The 18052-nt window shown below is 45.3% G+C and overlaps 1 protein-coding gene across 6 annotated transcripts in view; it reads left to right on the forward strand.

Annotated features, from left to right (window-relative positions):
• MAP4K3 (mitogen-activated protein kinase kinase kinase kinase 3) overlaps window positions 1-18052 on the forward strand; it is a 391382-nt gene that overhangs the window by 285026 nt on the left and 88304 nt on the right. For 4 of the 6 annotated variants that reach the window (XM_068232153.1, XM_068232154.1, XM_068232156.1 and 1 more), the window contains one exon: window positions 2250-2312. The exons of the other annotated variants lie outside the window; for them this stretch is intronic. In XM_068232153.1, the coding sequence (XP_068088254.1) occupies window positions 2250-2312 (63 nt within the window). The remainder of the gene's footprint in view (window positions 1-2249; window positions 2313-18052) is intronic. 6 annotated transcript variants of the gene reach the window in all.

The following is an 18052-nucleotide window of genomic DNA, read 5'->3' on the forward strand; positions in this document are numbered from 1 at the left end:
ATTATGTCCTCCTTGTTAATATTGTGCCCCCGTGTTCTACATTTTGTTTCCTTTGTCCATGATGGACATTATGTTCCCCTTTTCCATCCTGTGCCCCCATGTGCCTTGTTATGTCCCCCTACCCCTGTCCATCTTATGCCCCCATGTGCCTTGTTATGTCCCCCTACCCATGTCCATCTTATGCCCCCATGTGCCGTGTTATATCCCCCCTCCCTGTCCATCTTATGCCCCCATGTGCCGTGTTATGTCCCCCCTCTGTCCATCTTATGCCCCCATGTGCCTTGTTATGTCCCTCCTCCCCGTCCATCTTATGCCCCCATGTGCCGTGTTATGTCCCCCCCCCCTTTCCATCTTATGCCCCCATGTGCCGTGTTATGTCCCCCCCCCCTTCCATCTTATGCCCCCATGTGCCGTGTTATGTCCCCCCCCCCCAGTCCATCTTATACCCCCATGTGCCGTGTTATGTCCCCCCTCTGTCCATCGTATGCCCCCATGTGCCTTATGTCCCCCCCCCCCGTCCATCTTATGCCCCCATGTGCCTTGTTATGTCCCCCCCGTCCATCTTATGCCGCCATGTGCCTTGTTATGTCCCCCCACCTGTCCATCTTATGCCCCCATGTGCCTTATTATGTCCCCCCCGTCCATCTTATGCCCCCATGTGCCTTGTTATGTCGTCCCCCCCCCCGTCCATCTTATGCCTCCATGTGCCTTATGTCCCTCCCCCCCCTGTCTATCTTATGCCCCATGTGCTTTGTTATGTCCCCCGTCCATCTTATGCCCCCATGTGCCTTGTTATGTCCCCCCCCCTTCGCCGTCCATCTTATGCCCCCATGTGCCTTATGCCCCCCCCCCCCTCCACATCTTATGCCCCATGTGCCTTGTTATGTCATCCCCCCGTCCATCTTATGCCCCCGTCCATCTTCTGCCCCCATGTGCCTTATGCCCCCGTCCATCTTATGCCCCCATGTGCCTTGTTATGTCCCCCCCCCGTCCATCTTATGCCCCCATGTGCCTAGTTATGTCCCCCCCGTCCATCTTATGCCCCCATGTGCCTTGTTATGTCCCCCCCCCCCTGTCCATCTTATGCCCCCATGTGCCTTGTTATGTCCCCCCCCCCCCTGTCCATTGTATGCCCCCATGTGCCTTGTTATGTCCCCCCTGTCCATCTTATGCCCCCATGTGCCTTGTTATATCCCCCATGTCCATCTTGTGCCCCATGTGCCTTGTCATATCCCCTTTGTTCATCTTGTTGCCCCCATGTGCCTCATTATGTCCCTCTTGTATTGTATTGCAGAGTTTACAGCATAGTGTGTGTCTCACCTGCTCCGGGCAACTGTAGCAATTGGTGACATCTTCTCTCCCTCCTGGCATCCCCGCCGTAAGGGAAAGAAGATGTCTCTGATTGTTGCCCAGAGCAGGTGAGACACACCCTGCTGCTTCCACAAGGCTATACACTTAGCAAGTCGAACAGGGGTTGGGCCTGGGGGAGCACATTCCCCCATCGATGGGGTTCGTATCAGAGGGGTTTTTCGTAAGTCAAGGACTCCCTATAGTATGACTCCCCCCACATATACACACCACACACACACACCACACACACACACACACCACACACACACACACCACACACACACCACACACACACACACCACACACACACACACACACACACACCACACACACACCACACACACACCACACACACACACACACACACACACACACACACACACACACACACACACGCACTTTTGGGGGAGAAAAGGTGTGTCTTAGGGCCCAAAAAATATGGTTATATGTCTAGGGCAGTCCTGGTACTTCCCACATCCACGAGTTCTCCTTTAATCAGTTGCACGTGTATGTTGGCTAGAATTGTCTTCTGAGACTCTGATCATTCTTCGTAGAACAATCAGAATCCATTATGTATGGGTACCATAGTCAGTTTGGAATACTCACTGATATTTAATAGTTGTGCAGTTAAGGTTTATTTGAGAGTATCTGAGTTCTTCCACTAGCACGTTTTGTTTTCCGAATCCACTAACAAAATCCTTTTGTATTATGTAACGATTTCCAGTGACCTCAGAGTGCCAGCAGTAAGAGCAGCATGCCTGGGTGTGAGTGTCGGCCTTGCGCTGTTAGCCAGCCGCCTGCCTTTGTTTTTCTTTACAGCTTGCAAGTGATGTTCCCTGTTGTGTTTGTGCAGCTTTCAATCTCACTGTAAATAACTTGGGTATCTGTCTGCTAAACAGCTCGACAGGGACGATTTTTTGGACAGTACAGATGAAATATACTACACTGCAAGATCTAACCTGGTATATTCTTTTCTTTGTCAACTTTAACTGTGCCCTCTTTTCTTGGCTTCCTAAGCAATCTAAATGTTGTTCTTTTGTCGTTCATTTCCAAGCCAGAAAAACGCACAGTACGGTTTTGTCTGTGTGCTGTGAATCATGTATTTTACGTATAGTGCAAGCTCTAAATCTTATATAGAAGTGGTCTTTCAAGTCCTAGGGGAGATAATACAATACGATTAGTTAGGCATGTATAATAATATTATAAAATATATTATTTTAATTGGAAATAATGCCTCTTTTTTCACTAGTTAGAAATATTTCTTAAGGACTTCAGCTTCTTTTATGTTCCTAGGCCCAGAGCCGCATCATCCATAAGGCAACTTTGGCAGCTGCCTAGGGCCTGGAGAGACACTAGTGGCCTAGTTGATGCTTGACCCTACCAAATCTTACCAAAAAAAGGCAGGTGGCCATCAATCTTGGAACCAAAGTTGTAACTTGCCCTGGGCCCCATTTCGCCTTAATCCATCTCTGCCTAGGCCCAAGAGAAAGTAATGTCAAAAAGCTTGGAAGAAAGTAGAGTGCTATGATTGTTCTACATCCTCAAAAACTGAGAAACACTCTGGGCTTGATTCACAAAGCGGTGCTAACTGTTAGCACGCCTGTGAAAACCCCCTTAGCACGTCTAAACCAACTTTTCGCGCATAAAACTTTACGCGCGCAAAACTTTATGCGCGTAAAACTTTACGTGCGTACTGCACAGAGCGCAGGGCGCACCGCGCGAAGTGCCCATTAAAGCCTATGGGACTTAGCGCGCGTAAAACTTTGCGCGCGTAAAACTTTACGCGCGCAAAGTTAGCGCGCGATCTGATTGAGAAATCCGGTGCTAACCTACTTAGCACCCTGGTTAGCGCGTCGAAAGACTTTAGACGTGCTAAGTAGGTTAGCACCGCTTTGTGAATCAAGCCCTCTGTGGTTTTTGTCCCCAGTCTGGATGTAGCAAGAAGTGCACTAAAGTCCAACCATGAAGTAAACTTGTTATATAATCCGTTAATATTGCTTTTACCTAGTACAGAATTACTTTTTGAAAGAACGAACATAAATTACCAAGGTTGCTAAGGTTATTTACGTAAAGATGACCTCTATGGGCCTATTTCCATTAATTCTGCATCAGTTTTGCATCCAGGTTTCTGGGTGTGGCTATTTAGCGCCTCTTTCCTCTACACGCAGATTCTGGATACAGAATAACTGACTCCAGTAAATGCCTATGGGCCTTTTTCCATTAAAAGCGATTTTTCTGATGCAGATTTCTGCATCATTCAAACGTTTCCCATACAATGAAAACGTTAGTGGAAACAGGCACATAGGCATTCATTGGAATCTGTTTTTCTGCATCCAGAATCCGTGTGTAGCGGAAACAGGCCTTTTTCTCATATATCTGAAAGCCCTTACTCACTAAATGTTTACCGAAGCACGCCACCAGAACAAAATTGTTTGTTATTGAATGACAGACACGTTCGGTCGTTGAGGATTGGAACAATCCTCATTGACTTGCGCTGGTTTTTCCACGATCGTATGTTTCTGCCGCCGCAAACTACACTTTCTGATTTGGCCAGATTAATCTGAGAATAATCATTCGTCGGCGGAGATCCCCGATCCCTCTGGCCATGATCTGCTGGTAGGTATTTACCTTTAGAAATGTTAGAAGGCCAAAAGATTCTACTTTAATGTTTATGGACTCTTATAAAGAGATCATTCAGACCAAGCATGCATGTTCTGTATTTAAAGCAAGATTGTCTTGCTATAAAGCTACCTGTATTTCTGGAAAACCTGTGTCTGCTTAGGGTCCCATACATCGGGCCCCCCACTCCACCCCCCTCTCCTTCCCCCACAACTCGGCGATCTGTGCATCAGTAATAGGGAGCCTTACATAACAGGCTCTCTATTTTACACTGAAAGAACTCTTCAGGTTTCTGCTTCATTTCTCAGTGGGATTTAATGTACATAAATCTGCACCTAAATTGTATCAAAAGTAATTTTTTTAATAATGCTGATCATGACATGGTATGTAAAGCAACATGTGAACACATGGTACATATTCTGCTTAGAACTTCTGTGTTCACTTTTGAATTGCAAAGGTTAATAAACCAGTGCAGTCAGCAGCTCTCTTGAAAACTAATTAGAAGTCATGAAGCCTCTGCGATTGTGCAAACATTACCGATAACAGAATAGTGATTCAAAACTTTATCATTGCTTCTCTGTGAGGGAGCTGAATGAGCAGTGGTCATGTCAGTGTGACGCTAAATAAATGTGGGATCAAATATAATAAATAAAAGCATAAAAAGTAAGCAAATAGAACAAAACTTGTATTTAGAATAGCAAATAGACAAACCGGTTTCACTGGCTGTATGCAGGATTCAGGTCAGTGATACAGAAAATACTGAAGCCAAACAATCAACCTAATAAGGCCAGTAACTTTTTATTAGGAAGGAAACCACAATGCTCATATTTACAGATACGTTGGTTAGTGACAGGCCCTGCATAGCCAGTGTGAAGGCCTTAATAGAAGGTGTATGTGTTTTAGTTATTTCTCTATGAAGGCAGCGGTGTGTCTGTCAGTGCTGATAATGCTCTCCCGCCTTCCCTACAGTCACAGTCTGAAAACCCAGGCTAAATCTCTTCTGCCCACACTGTCATTATGATGTGTGTCACCTGGCAGTCTGTGCTTCTCAATGCTGTGTGTTTGTCAGATCCTGGATCAAATCTTGACGCTCAGGATCAGCAAAGGTCAATATTGATGGAGCTGCAGTTTATGTATTAACTGACCCTTTCAGTTACAAATATTGACTTGGGATCAGGCTTTGGATGGTGTCCAGAGATGTGAGTTTATACCTTCAACACAAAAGTAACCACTACAAGGTTCCTTGGTATTTTAGTTGTGTTGTTATGTTATGTTGTTGTTTATTAATTTTTGAGATCACAGAACTAACTCTTCCTATTCCAATTTTATACATGGGTACATTAATCCTGCTGGTCCCCGTATATTGCATGATTAGACTGATATGACAGGAAATGTATATTGTTTATATTCTCAGTCTGGCAATACATTTATATTAAGGTTACTTATAATGAACTGAAAATGTATTATCAGATCCCCAGGCTCTCCAGTTTTTAAAATGATAGCTGGACTGCCACAGTTCTAACTGGTCTAAATCATACCGCTAGCGGTGACTGTTACTTCTTAGTACAGTCCTGGCCAAAAGTTTTGAGACTGTCAAAAATATTCGTTTTCACAAAGTTTGCTGCTAAGCTGCTTTTAGATGTTTGTTTGAGTTCTTTATGTGATGAACTGAGATATAATTATAAGCACTTCATACGTTTCAAAGGCTTTTATTGACAATTACATGAGATTAATGCAAAGAGTCAGTATTTGCAGTGTTGGCCCTTCTTTTTCAGGACCTCTGCAATTCGACTGGGCATGCACTCAATCAACTTCTGGGCCAAATCCTGACTAATAGCAACCCATTCTTTCATAATCACTTCTTTGAGTTTCTCAGAATTAGTTGGTTTTTGTTTGTTTTTGAAAGTCTGGCGCTTGCTGGACTTTCTTGGACGCCCTGAAGTCTACTTAACAAGAACTGAACCTCTTTCCTTGAAGTTCTTGATGATCCTATAAATTGTTGATTTAGGTGCAATCTTTATGTAACGCAATGATGGCTGCATGCGTTTCTTTGCTGGTCACCATGGTTAACAATGGAAGATCAATGATTTCAAGCATCACCCTCCTTTTAACATGTCATGTCTGCCATTCTAACCCAATCAGCATGACATAATGATCTCCAACCTAGTGCTCGTCAACATTCTCACCTGAGTTAACAAAACAATTACTGAAATGATCTCAGCAGGTCCTTTAATGACAGCAGTGAAATGCAGTGAAAAGGTTTTTGGGGTATTCAGTTAATTTCCATGGCAAAGAAGGACTATGCAATTCGTCTGAACACTCTTCATAACATTCTGGAGTATATGCAAATTGCTATTATAAAAACTTAAGCACCAACTTTTCTAATTTCCAATACTGTTGACAGTCTCAAAACTTTTGGCCAGGACTGTAGAAAATAAGCATGGTTCCACTGTTTATTCCATCACTAGTGGTTGGCTGAGGCAGTCCCAGGGTGTGGAGTCGAATTCATTATGGGTCTGCAGCAGAGCATCCTGCAAGGGATGATGGATCACCACCCCTAGTGGGTGACAGAATATTTTTTGCCTGGTGATAGCCAGTGATATCGCCCCAGCAGTGACTGAGAGAACAGCAGATTTAGAGAATGTAGCGGTAAGGCAGTAGACTGCTAACAAATGCAGTCAGGAGCAAGCCAGCGGAACTGGCGGCAAACAGGCAAAGTCAAAGGTCAGGCCAAGGCCAAAGGGCAGGCAGCAAACAATGGAGATCAAAGGCTAGCCAAGTCAGCAAAAGGAAGACTCCAGACATGACAGCTGTAAGCAGGGAGTCTAGCACCAAGCTGCAGAGAATACAGCAGTGAATTGCTGTCTGCAAGCCCCTTAAATAGGCTAATGCTGGGTACACACGATGCGCTTTTTTGGTTGATTTTCCGTCTGATCGATTTCAGATTCGATTTTCCGATCAATTTCAGATTCGACTCCGTTATCTTTTCTTATCTATTTCCATTAACTTCTATAAGAAATCGATTAGAAAATAAGATCGGATATGTCGGAAATTATCTATCGAAACAATCTATCTGACACAAAATTGTATGGTGTGTACCTAGCATAATGCTGGGTACCCACGATGCGATTTCCCGCTCGATCAGTGGGATCAATCGATTATTTCCGACATGTTCGATCGGGTTTCGATCGATACAGCCGTCGATTTTGCATACTTAACATGCAAAATCGATGGCCGTATCGATCGAAACCCGATCGAACATGTCGGAAATCCCGCTGATCGAGCAGGAAATCGCATTGTGTCTACCCAGCATTAGAAAGAGAGAGTGGCTTTAACCACTTGAGGACCCAGCCTTTATCCCCCCTTAAGGACCAGCGCTGTTTTTTGTGATCTGTGCTGGGTGGGCTCTGCAGCCCCCAGCACAGATCAGGTGGCATGCAGAGCGATCAGATTGCCCCCCTTTTTTCCCCCCTATGGGGATGATGTGCAGGGGGGGTCTGATCGCTCCAGTCGGCAGGTATGTTGCGGGGGGGGGGGGCACCTCAAAGCCCCCCTCCGCGGCAATATTCCCCCCCTCCCTCTCCTACCTCTCTCCCCTGGTGATCCGCGCTGCACAGGACGCTATCCGTCCTGTGCAGCCTGTGACAGGATGTCCCCTGTCACATGGCGGCGATCCCCAGCCGCTGATTGGCCGGGGATCGCCGATCTGCCTTACGGCGCTGCTGCGCAGCAGCGTCGTTCAATGTAAACAAAGGAGACATACGTCTCCAGCGTCTACATTTAGTCTGCGAGCCGCGATCAGCGGCTCACAGGCTAATTACGGAGACCCACTCCATGATCTAACAGGAAACGGCCGCTCGCGAGAGCGGCCTTTCCTGATTAATTAGGGAGGCACCTGGCGACGCAGATCTGCGTCGCTGGTCCTCCAGCTACCACTTTGCCGCTGCACGGTATGAGTGTGCGGTCGGGCAAGTGGTTAAAGGGAAACTGTCACCAAGGATTTAACTTCATCCTAATCAGTAGCTGTAGCTGATACCCCCCTTCCCACGAGAAATCTTTACCTTTTCACAGATCATCAGGGGGCTCTGTATGGCTGATATTGTGGTGAGACCCCTCCCACAGTTTGATGTCAGGACCATGGTGCTGACATCACAGTGTGGGAGCCTGTTGCATTGTGGGAAATGACATATGTTTCCAACTGCCAAAATTTCACCTTCTCTCTCTACAGACATCACCTGCCAGCCAGGGCTGTGGAGTCGGTACAAAAATCTTCTGACTCCAACTCCGACTCTGACTCCTTAGTTTATGAAACCCCGACTCCAACTCCGACTCCGGGTACCCAAAATGGCTCAGACTCCGACTCCTCGACTCCGACTCCTTAGTCTAATACTTAACAGGGCTGTGGATTTTGTACAAAAATCATCCGACTCCTCAGTTTATGAAATCAACGACTCAGACTCCGGGTGCCCAAAATCGCCTGACTCCTCGACTCCAACTCCGACTCCACAGCCCTGCTGCCAGCAGTAAAGATGTCGCAATGTGATAAATGTCAGAATGTAAATCAGGGAGAGGAAAGATTTTACAACGGGCAAACCCTGACTAAATCATTTATACATAATTATTGTAAAAATGAAGCACTTTTGTTCATTACATTATTTTTACCGGAGTTCCTCTTTAAGCTGTGCATGTGCGTCATGGTGACAAGCATGCACATATTTGTTTGCAGGACACCTCTAGGGTGTGCGCTGTACAGGGCATATAGAGAGTGGCTGTACATGGGAAATACACAAATTCATAGGAAGCTGACGGATTTCAAGGCAAAACCTGAAAGAAGTTCCTCGTCATCACTGGACATGTGCATTGACTTTCATTACAACTTATTACCACTGCTTCTTAAAGTGGTCATCTGCAGAGGAAGCAGAAAACAGGCTATTTGACTAAAATTAGGACAGTTTCTCACTGCTGCCATTTGCAACAGTAAAAATGAGGAATGCTATTTGGTGATCTGTAAAGCGGCAGTTGGGCTGATAACTACCGTATTTTTTGGAAAATAAGACGCTCCGGCATATAAGATACAGCTAGAATTAGAGGGCAAAAATCAGAAAAAATAAAATAAACCTAGTTGCGTCTATGGTGCAGGGGCGTCTTATGGACCTCTAACCCCCCCAAAACTCTTTATCTAAGCTACACTGCCCATCTATACTAACACCTGCTACACTACTCTTCACTTACCCCTGCTGCCCCCACCAACTACACCTTACTTTACTAACCCCTACTACCAACTACACTACACTACACTATACTATACTACACTTCCCTCACTAACCCAAACTAAACTACACTTCACTAACTAACCCCTCCAGCCAACCCAAACTACACTACACTTCACCCCTGCTGCATCTCACCTGATCCTGTCGCCACGATCCTCCCCTCCTCCATCTGACTGTCACCATCCGAGGGTCACATCCTTCTGTCTGACGAGCGCTGGGGTCACGCATTACGTCGTCACACAGAAGGGGGCACTGTAACTAAGAAGAGGATACCGTAACTATGGAGGAAGTCGGCGGGGTGGCAGCGCGTGATCACCGCGAGGCTGCAGTCTGCATACAAGACTGCAGTGAAGAGGAGCCAGCGGCTGGGACACCTAAGAGCGGGGATACTAGATGGGATTGCTGGACCCTCTGATGACAGCTAATGGGACACTCAGATTGACGGTTGCTGCGACCCTTGGATGATGGCAGTCAGACGGAGGAGAGGATCGCGGCGGCAGGATCCAGTAAGTATTTTTTGGGGCCAAAATACCGTACTTTTAGAATATGACGCACCTACTTTTCCCCCCTAGTTTTGGGGGAGAAAAAGTGCATCTTATATTCTTATATTCCGAAAAATACGGTACTTTATAATTATAGAGACCATGGATTTTTCTGAAAATAATACACAGATGAATGCTGCGATCAGCATGAAAAGTGCTGCTATTTCTGCAAGAGTAACAACACTTTTCTTAGAATCAGGTTGATTGCCGCCTTTATAAATGGCTTCTGTAATGTATTCTTATGGTAGACTGGTTTGTACCAGCTTCCTGTGTGACTCCGACTTGTAGTTTTTGTAATTGCCTTGTAAGCCCTTTATGCCTCTTTAAGTAGCCCTGACAGATGTCATGTTCATGAAAATGTCACATAGGATGCGATTCTCGGAGTGGCAGCTTAGCAACCTCTCACATTCGCAGCATTCACTTTCCCTTGTTATTGTCTCTGTCACCCTTCCTAAATGAAATAGTGACAAAATGCCATAATCTCAAACAGTTGGGCTTGTTCCAGAATAGTCTGCAGATTCTCCATAGCAAGGACACATTTTTTTAAACATCACTTTCTTCATGGCCTGCTGGTTAGTGTGTGCAGAGCTCAGGTAATCTTGCTTGAGGCCTAGTGCGGAATAGCAGAAATTCCACTGGACAAGGCAATATGCCATGAAGGGATTCCTGCCTGCTGACCAAGAATTAATTTGAGCATATTCGATTTGAAAGATATGTGCACATGTGGAATTTCAGTTTGCACTGGTTTTACATATATTCTACTTGGGTGAAGGTTATACCTACGGTAAAAGGGAAAAAAAACATTCAGGGAAATGTGTTATCACATAGATAGAATTGTGCAATCCCATTGTAGTGTGACTCCAGCCTAATAAAGGTCTGTAGTGGAATTGTGAGATATATATATATATATATATATATATATATATATATATATATATATATATATATATATATATATATATATATATATATATATATTGGAATACAATCTCTTACTTCTCTTAAAGAGGAACTGTATTGAAAAGAACATAATGAATAAAATTGCTTATTTTTTACAATGTTTATTTATAGATTATTAACTTGGTGTTTGCCCATTGTAAGATCTTTCTTTTCCCTGATTTACATTCTGAAATGTATCACTGGAGGCGACATCTTTAGTTCTGCCAGGTTATCTGTATGGGATGTTCATCACTGAGGGTTCTATGCACAGAGGGAGATGCTGCTTGCTTGGCATTTAGAAAAAGCCGTTATTTCCCACAATGCAATGAGGTTCACAGACAGAAAACTGTTGTGACCATGGTCATATAAACAAAAGAGAGGGAGCACCGTTTCCAAAAAAGAGTATGCAGCGTGCCCAAGGTCTCTCCCCAGTGCCTCCTGGGAAGTGCAGTCCAGATAAAACAGAAAGGACCGGCACCGCTGTCTTGTATCAAAGCTCTTTTAATAGCACCAAAGTGGCAGCAGTGACAGACTGCTGTTTCGGTTTACACCTTTATCAAACTGCTCAAAGCCATAAAAATTGTGACAAGACAAACACCTTTAAATACCCCCTTTCCTGTATGGGAGGGGCCCCAGAGCGGACCTGAGAGGGAACTTCAATGGTAATATGCAAATATGCTCATGTTTCATGCACACTGAAAAAAAGTGTAATACCTGAATTAGCTTGTACACCACACCCCCAAGCTGGGATGGATGGATGATCACTTCCAAAAAAGGGAAACACTTTCTCCTCCTGTCCTTCCTCCAGCCAGCCAGTGGTCATGACATCACACTGTGGGAGGGGTTTCACCACAATATCAGCTGCACAGACCCCCTGATGATCTTTTCGAGAAAAGCTACTGAAGATGAAGTTCAATCCTTGGTAAGTCCCACTCTAAAGTAGCTATGCATGTGGATAATCACACAAGCAAGCTCATCTCCTTTGCAGGTTTGTAGATACTCACATGGTAGTCAGCTTCAGTGTAAATTTGTGTGAAGATTTAGCAGTGCTATCCAATCATTAAATGGATTTCAAGTCCACAGACATGGGCAGCAAGAGGTATATTGTGTAGAAAAATGAAAGGTGCTCCATGTGTGTCTCCTTCTAATGGAAGAAATGCATGTTAATCTTTAAATCAAGGCTCATTGTAGTGCCTAGCTTAACCACTTCACCCCAAAGGGGTTTTTACCCTAACGGACAAGAGTGATTCTCACATTTCAGTGCTCATCCCTTTCATTTGCCAATAGCTTAAAGGAGTGGTCCAAGCTAATAGAAAAATGAAAATCCACTTACCTGGGGCGTTCTCCAGCCCCTGGCAGCCATCCTGTGCCCTAGCCGCAGCTCCGCTGGCTTCCGGTGTCCTTTGCTGCAGAAGCCAACCTAGCCAGGTCTGCTTCTTGTGCGCTCCACGGCGCGGGTCAAGTGGTCTTACCGACATCATCATTTATGTACTGCGAAGGCGCAGAACATAAATGATGATGTTGGCTAGACCACGTAACCCGCGCCGTGGAGCGCACAAGAAGCCGACCCGGAAGCCGACCTGGCTAGGTTGGCTTCTGCAGCGAATGACACCGGGAGCCACCGGAGCTGCGGCTAGGGCACAGGATGGCTGCCAGGGGCTGGAGAAAGCCCCAGGTAAGTGGAGTTTCATTTTTCTTTTAGCTTGGATGTGTGTTTTAACCACTTGAGGACCGTGGGCTTTACCCCCCTTAAGGACCAGGCACTTTTTTTCCATTCAGACCACTGCAGCTTTCACGGTTTATTGCTCGCTCATACAACCTACCACCTAAATGAATTTTGGCTCCTTTTCTTGTCACTAATAAAGCTTTCTTTTGGTGCTATTTGATTGCTGCTGCGATTTTTACTTTTTATTATATTCATCAAAAAAGACATGAATTTTGTCAAAAAAATGATTTTTTTAACTTTCTGTGCTGACATTTTTCAAATAAAGTAAAATTTCTGTATAAGTGCAGCGCAAAAAATGTGGACAAACATGTTTTTGATTAAAAAAAACCCATTCAGCCTATATTTATTGGTTTGGGTAAAAGTTATAGCGTTTACAAACTATGGTGCAAAAAGTGAATTTTCCCATTTTCCAGCATCTCTGCCTTTTCTGACCACCTGACATGTTTCATGAGGGGCTAGATTTCCAGGATAGTATAAATACCCCCCAAATGACCCCATTTTGGAAAGAAGACATCCCAAAGTATTCAGTGAGAGGCATGGTGAGTTCATAGAAGATATTATTTTTTTTGTCACAAGTAAGCGGAAAATGACACTTTGTGACCAAAAAAAAAAAGTTTCCATTTCTTCTAACTTGCGACAAAAAAAAATGAAATCTGCCATGGACTCACTATGCTCCTCTCTGAATACCTTGAAGTGTCTACTTTCCAAAATTAGGTCATTTGTGGGGTGTGTTTACTGTCCTGACATTTTGGGGGGTGCTAAATTGTAAGCACCCCTGTAAAGCCTAAAGGTGCTCATTGGACTTTGGGCCCCTTAGCGCAGTTAGGCTGCAAAAAAGTGCCACACATGTGGTATTGCCGTACTCAGGAGAAGTAGTATAATGTATTTTGGGGTGTATTTTTACACATACCCATGCTGGGTGAGAGAAATATCTCTGTAAATGACAATTGTTTGATTTTTTTTTTACACACAATTGTCCATTTACAGAGAGATTTCTCCCACTCAGCATGGGTATGTGTAAAAATACACCCCAAAACACATTATACTACTTCTCCTGAGTAGGGCGATACCACATGTGTGGCACTTTTTTGCACCCTAACTGCGCTAAGGGGCCCAAAGTCCAATGAGTACCTTTAGGATTTCACAGGTCATTTTTGTTTCAAGACTACTCCTCACGGTTTAGGGCCCCTAAACTGCCAGGGCAGTATAGGAACCCCACTAATTACCCCATTTTAGAAAGAAGACACCCCAAGGTATTCCATTAGGAGTATGGCGAGTTCATAGAAGATTTTATTTTTTGTCGCAAGTTAGCGGAAATTGATTTTAATTGTTTTTTTTCACAAAGTGTCATTTTCCGCTAATTTGTGACAAAAAATAAAATCTTCTATGAACTCGCCATACTCCTAACGGAATACCTTTGGGTGTCTTCTTTCTAGAATGGGGTCATTTGTGGGGTTCCTATACTGCCCTGGCATTTTAGGGGCCCTAAACCGTGAGGAGTAGTCTTGAAACCAAATGTTGCAAAATGACCTGTGAAATCCTAAAGGTACTCATTGGACTTTGGGTACTTCCCTTAGCGTACTTGGGTGTGTAAAAAAGTGCCACACATGTGGTACCGCCGTACTCAGGAGAAGTAGTGTAATGTGTTTTGGGGTGTATTTTTACACATACCCATGCTGGGTGGGATAAATATCTCTGTAAATGTCAATTGTTTAATTTTTTTTTTTACACACAATTGTCCATTTACAGAGAGATTTCTCCCACCCAGCATGCGTATGTGTAAAAATACACCCCAAAACACATTATACTACTTTTCCTGAGTACGGCAGTACCACATGTGACACTTTTTTGCAGCCTAGGTGCGCTAAGGGGCCCAACGTCCTATTCACAGGTCATTTTGAGGCATTTGTTTTCTAGACTACTCCTCACAGTTTAAGGCCCCTAAAATGCCAGGGCAGTATAGGAACCCCACAAGTGACCCCATTTTAGAAAGAAGACACCACAAGGTATTCCGTTAGGTGTATGGCGAGTTCATAGAAGATTTTATTTTTTGTCACAAGTTAGTGAAAAATGACACTTTGTGAAAAAAAAACATAAAAATCAATTTCCGCTAACTTTTGACAAAAAATAAAATCTTCTATGAACTTGTCATACACCTAACAGAATACCTTGGGGTGTCTTTTTTTCTAAAATGGGGTCACTTGTGGGTTTCCTATACCGCCCTGGCATTTTACGGGCCCAAAGCCGTGAGTTCAGTTCAGGGGTATAAGCATCTGCAAATTTTGATGACAGGTGGTCTATGAGGGGGCGAATTTTGTGGAACCGGTCATAAGCATGGTGGCCTTTTAGATGACAGGTTGTATTGGGCCTGATCTGATGGATAGGATTGCTAGGGGGGTGACAGGAGGTGATTGATAGGTGTCTCAGGGGGTGGTTAGAGGGAAAAATAGATGCAATCAATGCACTGGGGAGGTGATCGGAAGGGGGTCTGAGGGGGATCTGAGGGTTTGGCCGAGTGATCAGGAGCCCACACGGGGCAAATTAGGGTTTGATCTGATGGGTAGGTGTGCTAGGGGGTGACAGGAGGTGATTGATGGGTGTCTCAAGGTGTGATTAGAGGGGGGAATAGATGCAAGTAATGCACTGGCGAGGTGATCAGGGCTGGGGTCTGAGGGCGTTCTGAGGGTGTGGGCGGGTGATTGAGTGCCCTAGGGGCAGATAGGGGTCTAATCTGATAGGTAGCAGTGACAGGGGGTGATTGATGGGTAATTAGTGGGTGTTTAGGGTAGAGAACAGATGTAAACACTGCACATGGGAGGTGATCGGACGTCGGATCTGCGGGCGATCTATTGGTGTGGGTGGGTGATCAGATTCCCCGCAAGAGGCAGGTTAGGGGCTGATTGATGGGTGGCAGCAACAGGGGGTGATTGATGGGTGGCAGTGACAGGGGGTGATTGATTGACAGGTGATTGACAGGTGATCAGTGGGTTATTACAGGGAAGAACAGATGTAAATATTGCACTAGCGAATTGATAAGAGGGGGTCTGAGGGCAATCTGAGCATGTAGGCGGGTGATTGGGTTCCCGCAAGGGGCAATTTAGGGTCTGATCTGATGGGTAACAGTGACAGGTGGTGATAGGGGGTGATTGATGGGTAATTAGTGGGTGTTTAGGGTAGAGAACAGATGTAAACACTGCACTTGGGAGGTGATCTGACGTCGGATCTGCGGGCGATCTATTGGTGTGGGTGGGTGATCAGATTGCCCCAAGGGGTAGGTTAGGGGCTGATTGATGGGTGGCAGTGACAGGGGGTGATTGATGGGTGGCAGTGACAGGGGGTGATTGACAGGTGATCAGTGGGTTATTACAGGGAAGAACAGATGTAAATATTGCACTGGCGAATTGATAAGGGGGGGTCTGAGGGCAATCTGAGCGTGTAGGCGGGTGATTGGGTGCCCGCAAGGGGCAGATTAGGGTCTGATCTGATGGGTAACAGTGACAGGTGGTGATAGGGGGTGATTGATGGGTAATTAGTGGGTGTTTAGGGTAGAGAACAGATGTAAGCACTGCACTTGGGAGGTGATCTGACGTCGGATCTGCGGGCGATCTATTGGTGTGGGTGGGTGATCAGATTGCCCCAAGGGGTAGGTTAGGGGCTGATTGATGGGTGGCAGTGACAGGGGGTGATTGATGGGTGGCAGTGACAGGGGGTGATTGACAGGTGATCAGTGGGTTATTACAGGGAAGAACAGATGTAAATATTGCACTGGCGAATTGATAAGGGGGGGTCTGAGGGCAATCTGAGCGTGTAGGCGGGTGATTGGGTGCCCGCAAGGGGCAGATTAGGGTCTGATCTGATGGGTAACAGTGACAGGTGGTGATAGGGGGTGATTGATGGGTAATTAGTGGGTGTTTAGGGTAGAGAACAGATGTAAGCACTGCACTTGGGAGGTGATCGACGTCGGATCTGCGGGCGATCTATTGGTGTGGGTGGGTGATCAGATTGCCCGCAAGGGGCAGGTTAGGGGCTGATTGATGGGTGGCAGTGACAGGGGGTGATTGATGTGTGATTGATAGGTGATTGACAGGTGATCAGGGGGATAGATGCATACAGTACACAGGGGGGGGTGTCTTGGGGGGGGGTCTGGGGAGAATCTGAGGGGTGGGGGGTGATCAGGAGGGAGCAGGGGGCAGTTTAGGGAATAAAAAAAATAGCGTTGACAGATATTGACAGGGAGTGATTGATGGGTGATTGGGTGCAAACAGTGGTCTGTGGGGTGGGCAGGGGGGGGGGGTCTGAGGGGTGCTGTGTGCGATCAGGGGGCGGGGGGGGGGGAATCAGTGTGCTTGGGTGCAGACTAGGGTGGCTGCAGCCTGCCCTGGTGGTCCCTCGGACACTGGGACCACCAGGGCAGGAGGCAGCCTGTATAATACACTTTGTATACATTACAAAGTGTATTATACACTTTGTATGCGGTGATCCGGGTGCTAGTAACCCGCCGGCGCTTCCGAACGGCCGGCGGGTTACAGCGCGAGGTGGGCGGAGCCAGTCCCCGGCGGCCGATCGCGTCACGAATGACGCGATCGTGCCACCCATGCCCCTACAAGGTCCGCCGCCTCTGTGCATGCGGCGGTCCTTGCAGGGTCCACTTCCCGGCCGCCTCTGTGCGTTCGGCGGTCGGGAAGTGGTTAATCACTACTAATCACAATGAAATGATCTATATCTTGTTTTTTTTCACCACCAATAACATGGTTTTTTTTCTATGCATTTTAAAGGGAAAAAATGAAAAAATACACTATTTCTCCAATTTCATCCCCTATAGTTTTAAAATAAACACTGCTACTGTGCATAAAACCCACACATTTTATCTTCCTATTTGTCCTGGTTATCACAAGATTTTAATTATGTCCCTAGTACAAAGTATGGTGACAATATATTATTTGGAAATACAGGTGTATTTTTTTCTATGGTGTTTTTTTTCCCACTTTTTTTCACGTGCACAGCGGCAGCAGCACTGTTTGACTTATAAAAAAGTCCTGGAGCCGTTAAAAGGGCTCTAGCAGGATGTTATTATAAGTCAGCTTGTCATTAAGTGGTTAAAGCGGAATATAACCCTGCATTTCAACTTTGCTCTAAAACATTATTTACAGCATATTATATGCAACCAGCATTTTTTTTTTTTACTAGACCAGCATTGGAAGGGTTACACACAGCGCTTTAAAGTTCCTTGGAGAGAAATGCTGCCGCAGCCGAAGTTTAGATAGGTACATTTAAGTAAACACAATGTAACAAGTGAGGAATGTGACCTACTCTCTCTCTGTGTCTGGGAGCTCCTGCACAGTCAGAGTGTGTGTCACATTCCACGCTTGTTACATTGTGTTTACTTAAATATATTTATCAAAACTTCAGCTGCGGCAGCATTTCTCTCCACGGAACTTTAAAGCTCTGTGTGTAAATAATGTTTTAGAGCAAAGTTGAAATGCAGGGTTATATTCCGCTTTAAAGGACCACTTTCTCAAAAAATTGTAGAATGTTAAATAGGTGTGTTTACTGTCAAGGAGTACATTTATACCAGGGTAAAATGCACTATAAATTAAAGTGGTCTG

Source organism: Hyperolius riggenbachi, chromosome 4 (assembly GCF_040937935.1).
Source record: "Hyperolius riggenbachi isolate aHypRig1 chromosome 4, aHypRig1.pri, whole genome shotgun sequence".
In the NCBI taxonomy this organism is placed as follows: domain Eukaryota; kingdom Metazoa; phylum Chordata; class Amphibia; order Anura; family Hyperoliidae; genus Hyperolius; species Hyperolius riggenbachi.